This window comes from Varanus komodoensis, unplaced genomic scaffold, assembly GCF_004798865.1.
Source record: "Varanus komodoensis strain SLA01 unplaced genomic scaffold, ASM479886v1 scaffold2, whole genome shotgun sequence".
NCBI lineage: Eukaryota > Metazoa > Chordata > Lepidosauria > Squamata > Varanidae > Varanus > Varanus komodoensis.
The window spans coordinates 65,483,945-65,489,984 of NW_025335568.1; the positions used below are offsets into that span (position 1 = coordinate 65,483,945).

General features: G+C 47.9%; 1 protein-coding gene across 2 annotated transcripts in view; it reads right to left on the bottom strand.

Moving 5' to 3' along the window:
• PSME4 (proteasome activator subunit 4) overlaps positions 1 to 3,421 on the bottom strand; it is a 98,181-nt gene extending 94,760 nt beyond the window's left edge. For both annotated transcript variants that reach the window (XM_044429581.1, XM_044429580.1), the window contains exon 1: positions 3,088 to 3,421. In XM_044429581.1, the coding sequence (XP_044285516.1) occupies positions 3,088 to 3,305 (218 nt within the window). In that variant the 5' untranslated portion in view covers positions 3,306 to 3,421. The remainder of the gene's footprint in view (positions 1 to 3,087) is intronic.
• Between the last annotated feature and the right edge of the window lie 2,619 nt (positions 3,422 to 6,040).

Consider the following 6,040-nt stretch of genomic DNA (forward strand, 5'->3'; position numbering starts at 1 on the left):
TGCTGGCAGGTAGTTCACTATTATTGTTCATTCTTTCAGTGTTATATTTGCAAATTTGTTAAAAGAATATTAACATCAGACAGTAAGTGTTCTGGAGGAAAGTAATTCTATAGCATTGTTAAAGCTAAATGGTGGTAGAGTCAGTCAATGCTCAGATGGGATAACACTGAGAGCTACATGTAATGTGCTCTAAACTTTCTAGAAAGAAGATCAAGAGTAAGAAAGAGGTAATTAGAAAAAAAACAGTAAAAACCTCTGGAAAGATGAGAAACTACTTACTCATAGAGAGCCACTGACCTCAACCTGTCTCACCATCAGCAAGTGGTTTTAACAACGAAGGGCACTGCCTTGACTTTTTAAACAATTTTCAGGTGCAAGTGCAATACACAAATTCAGCCCTCCATCAATGATCTTTCTGGAAAATACCATCATAGTACTGTATAAAAGAATTCACAACAGGTCATCCATTACACCAAATTGGCCCAATTAATTTTTTACCATTGTTTTCTTCCTTTTATTTGATTTGTTCCCCTCCTTTCCACCCTGAAAATGGTGCTGAAGGCAACTAGTTATATAAAGTGCTAATGAAATTGATATTATGGGTCAGTTGCTTTTAAACCACAAATACCAAGAGATTAGCTATAGTAATAAGATGCTGCCTTTTATAATATTGTAAGCCATTGGGCAAGACCATTCTTTCACCACACTTTATTTTATAAGTCCAAGTTGTTTTAGCACTTACTTGAAAATTAATCGTTTTGTCACATGATCAGCTTTTGCAGCCAAGTCTGTTCTATTCATGTAGTAAAGAAGGAAGTCACCTCAAGAAGCTCATGCCACAATAAACTAGTTAATCTCCAAGATGCCAAAGCAGCAAGAAAAGAAACTGCTACAAGCTAACATAGCTCTTTTTTCAGAATTTTTCCACTGGGACAGTACAATGATATGGCAAAAACATTTTATCCCTGCTCTAAAAGACAACTAAGTCCTTGAACTGGACACATGTGCCTTTGCAACAGTTGAGACCCCCCCTTTCTTTTCTTTTGCAAAGTATTTGCTGACACAGCAACTACTAACTTTTTGCAGGAATAAGGACTAAGTGATTGAATTCCTGTAGTTACTGGTCAGGCTTTGCCATGTGTAAATGATTGTTTTGGAACCAGAAGCACTGCCATTTCATAATCTAGTTTCAAAAGGCATGGACAGATGCACAAAGCTTCTGAAGTCACTGAAAAAGAAACCTGTAGATTAGTCCTGGCGACAAAGACTGCTAAACTATTTTTAGGTGTAATGAGCTATGAATGATTTACTAGCTGCATAACTAGAGAGTTCGGGAGATGACTACCATCACTAAAGCTAACAAAATACTCCCGTTCCAAATGAATCCAAATGAGACTGTGAAGTCTTGTAAAATGACACTTCCCAAATATAAGCCCACACAGAAGATTGCACAAACTGAGACGCTGGCAGCTTATTCCCAAGATATGTTCCACTCATACCTCTTTGAAAACTTCTCAAAGCCCAACTCAGTCCTCTGTTGATCACATAGCTTACATAAATAGTGCCTGAGATGGCCCAGGAGAAGCTGCAGTAATGCAGACAGCGACAGATAACAGCAGACACATAAGCATGAAACTAAATTTTAGTATGTGAAAGAAGCAGCATAAGCTATCTTTGGTCTAGGGAAGTCTGGAATCTGGGTACCACCAAGCACTGCCCTGCAAGTTGCCCATTTGTCCTAAGTGCCAGATTAGGAACAAAATGTAAAATATTCTTAGATGAACTAAATATAATGTAACTGTTGTATTATTGCTATCAGAAACTATGGTCAAAGAAAGGAGTTGCTTGTTTAAAATCTCTCATATTATCAATCTTTTCTGTGTGTAAGAAAGGCCAAATGAGGCTAGTTTTAGGTGACAAACTGACTTGAGCAACCAAAATGTATCCAGTAAGCAATGCTTCCAAAGGAAAGAGAATCAAGCATCCTTTTGCAGGGGAAGAATGTTTTCTCTCATTCTCCAAGAAGAATCACCCTCACAAGTCCCTTTCTGTTTTTCAGTGGAGCATTTTCAGTTGAAACCAGTTTCCTGGAGACTTCCAAAGAGTCTATTAAAGGCACTTAGAGTTTTGCTTTATATATTATGGGTATATGATTTGCCTGTTAAATTGTTTTATCTGTTCTTATCAGTTGTAAGGTGGGGAGGGGGGAAGCCTAAAATCGAAACACAGAGAAAGAAACAGAAAGAAGAGAAAAGGAATGTTATCACCTAACAGAGTGTAATGGGGGTGAAAGAATCTGTAAAGCCATGTTGAAAAAATATGTATCCTTCTAAACCCTACGACCTTCACCATCCAAGGTGTTGTTTGTTTGTTTGCAGAGGGAGGGGAAAAGACTTGCATACACTGACCCAACATATTTCCAAGCAGACATTTGTACTGCACAGACCATGCCCTCAAAAAAGACACTTTTCCCCCAGCAACTGGGCAATGCCTAGCTCCAGCAAAGGGCTACAGACCTCTTCACAGCAATCCGAAGAATGGACTGCACTAGAATGCAAGTCCTAATGCAATCAATGGGACTTGTTCACCTCGAAAAGGTGCTGTTTGTCTCTCTTTAGTTTTTATTAACTTCAGGCATCAGAATAAAGGGTTTACTAAGGAGACTGACAGCATTTCTTGCAGCTCAGCATTAGGAGGAATTATTCCTTTCTACCTTACCCCAATTTCCTTAATATGAGAGAAAAGATGCCCCACATCACATTGTCCCAGGGGAGGGAGGGGGGAGGGGAAGAAGTGGACTCCCGGCTTTAGAAGGAGAATGGGGGAGAGAAGAGGTCTCCCCAGAAACAAGTTGTCTTTGGGAGAGCGAGGGGAGAAATTTCCGCGAGCCTCGCTCTTGGAGGGCTCTCCTCAATCCTGCACTTGAACGGAGAAGGAACCGAGGACGAGGCAGGGCTGCCTCTGCCGCGCCGAGGAGGAGGGGTGTCTTGAGAGCCTCCCAAAGGGGGCTTCCCCAGAGGCCACATCCTGCCCCAAACCACCCAACCGAGCCACCGTCTGCCCCGCATCCACCCGGGCCGCACTCACGTGGAGAGCTTCCGCGTCCAGAAGAGGCCTCCGGGCCACAGCTCCTGCAGCTGGACGGCCCGGCTGAGGTTGAGCTTGATCTGGAGGAGGAGGCGGCCCGCCTCGGCCTCTAGCTTGTCGCCGTAAGGCAGCAGCTTATTGTACACCAGCTCCTTCTGCGCGGCCGGCGGCGGCAGGGGCGGAGGAGGCGGCGGCGGCCCGGCCCCGGCCCCGGCCATAACGGCGGCTACGGCCTCGCTCCTTCCCGGCCCGTCCCGGCCCGTCCGGCGACGACGCGCCCCTCCGAGAGCTTCTCCTCCGAGCCGCTGCCGCCGCCGCCGCCAAGCCGCGGCTGTGGCGGCTTCGTCTTCCCTCGGCCCGGCTGCTCCCGCACGGCTCCCCCGGGCGTCTGTCACACAGCGCCGCCTGGTGACGCCGCCGCCCGCGCGCGGCCAACGAGAGGCGGCCTTGCTGTTGCCGCCGCCTCCGGGCGCTGCTGGCGGCGCGCGCGGCGGCGCGGAGGTCACTTCCGCTGTGGGGGAGGGGCGGGACGAGCCTCGGGAGCCGCGGGCGGGGCGGCCTGCGGGGGCCGGGCGGAACGGGGGGCCCGCGGTGGTCGGGCGAGCCATGGGGCCGGCGCTGGCGGGAGGCCCGGGGGTGCCGGCCGGGAGCCAGCGGCGCCTTTGCTGCCCCCTGCACCTCGCGTCGGGGCGCTCGATCCGGACGGCTGCCCGCTGAGAGGCGCGCCCGCTCGAGCCCCGGCGGGGTCCCTCGGGGGTCGGCAGCCGCCCCGGCTCGGCCGGCGTCTTCTCCGTCAGGGCGCCCAACTCCAGGCGAAGGGGCGCGCCGAAAGTTGCCGCGCGGGGCCCGGAGCTGCGGGGTGTGAAGGGAAGGAGCAGAGAAGGAGGGGGGCTGCAAGAGGGAGACGGCGAAGGACAGAGAAAGGGGGTGGGGGAGGTCTGAGGGGAGCCTCGAGGAAGCTTCGTGGGGTCGGGGAGATAGCTGGAAGCGGCGGAGTGTTGGGGGGAAATAAGTCCGAGGGGAGCCTGCGAAACGACAAGGCGCCCCTATTGAGCTGAGGAGATTTACGGAGCTTTGGGGGAGGGGAGTGAGGGAGCCGGTGGGGGAATGGCCCGAAGGAGGCAGAAATGTGGGAAAGGGTAGAATTAGGGAGGCTTCAGGGAACGATCTGCGGCTTAGAGACGTGAGGCTGGGTGGAACCCATGGCTGGATGGGAAAAGCCGTTATGGAGAGGCTAGGTAATGGGCGCGGGGGAGTGGATTATTGTTATTAGACTGCATTTCTAGCCCACTTTTTCCTCTTGGGAGGAACTCGAGGTGGCTTATATAGCTCCTTTTTATCCTTACACCGACAACCCTGCAAGGTAGGCTGAGCTCAGTCTGTGACTGGCCCAGTCACCCAGTGATCTTCAGGGCCAAATGGGGACTAGAACCCAGATCTCCCATGTCCTCAGTCCAATGAAAGGTATTTTGCAGAGTGAAGAAAATGTGTAGGAGGAAGTACAGTGAGCCTAAAGAGGAAGGAGTGATATGGATGGTGAAAAATAGGAGGCTGTTGACTTAGGAGTGATAGGAGAGGTGTGTAATTGAATAGTGGGACCTGAGTGGACTTGGAGGCGTGGCAAGACGTCACTTGAGCCAGGTCTTACTTGTCAAACCTGTTTTCAGTTGAAAGGTTTATCTATGGATTAAGTGAAGTAATAATCAAAAGGACAGCATGTCAGAGACAATTTCCCTTACCACTCAGCAGTATGCACATTTGGAGTTTGGTGCCCTACCATGCTTTTCTTTCTGCCTGTCTTTTTGTTTTCAGCCCCCACCCCACCCCACCCCACCCCACAAAAAGCAAAATCTTTTGTATCAACTAGCTTGAAAGGATATGGTTCTAGCAGAAAACTGGCCTAGATTTTAACAAATGTGAACTAGCAGGAATACTCATGTGAGAACTAAGAAAGGATCCTATCCTGAAGGACGTATGGCCTCTTTAGTCAGCTCATTTATACAAAGTACCTACATAGCTGTATTATATTCATCATTGCCATTATTTTTTCATTTCTGTACCACTCAATAATTGAAGCTTTCTGGGCAGTTCACAGCAATTCATGAAACATAAAAGAAATAGATAATAATGCAGTACTAAAATTCAAGCACAATGAAATGCAGCATAAAATTCAATATTTAAAATTTAAAACAGTTAAAGCAACTGAAATATTAGAGTAAAAACTAGATGTCCCAAGTACCTCGAGATAACTAGGTATCACACAAATTTACATTAGAGGAAGCTTCCTCTTTGGATGGCTGTCCATGAAAAGGTTCATTCAACCTAGCTGTCAGCTGCTGGGTAACTATTGGAGCTTCATCACACTCACACTTTTGTACTAGTTAATTGCTTACTTTGAATTATCACTGAAAGGCCTAATAGGCCTTTTTTGCAACTCTAGTGGAACCAGTCTTAAAGGGATAATGTGGGTGGTATTGGAGCAACTTTTTTTTAATGCCCCAAGAATTTTTGTTCCAGCAGGCTAACAAGACTACTCCTTTGTAGTTTGCTACTAGTACATTGTTAGGGAAAACAGTGAAAACATTTAATAGTACCAATTATGTGATTCATTCTTTCATACCTCTCTGCAGCATCCTGAAGGGAGCTAACTGCTTGCCTGTAAAAGCAGGTTGCTTACCTGTAACTGATGTTCTTCGAGTGGCCATCTGTGCAGTCACACATATGGGTGCTGCGCCTGCGCAGTGCCTTTGGCCGGAAGATTGAAAGCTAACGGTTTTTGGCGGGAAGCTCCGCTCCCCTCCCCCATGGGCTATAAAGAGCGGAGCGTCCATCATTTGTTCAGTCTTTGATGACCGAACGTGCACCCCCTTGTGGAAAAATTCTCAGTATGAGATAGGAAAAAAGGGATCGGTACCGAAAGTTTCCCATTTTTTCTTGGTACCGATCCCTTTTT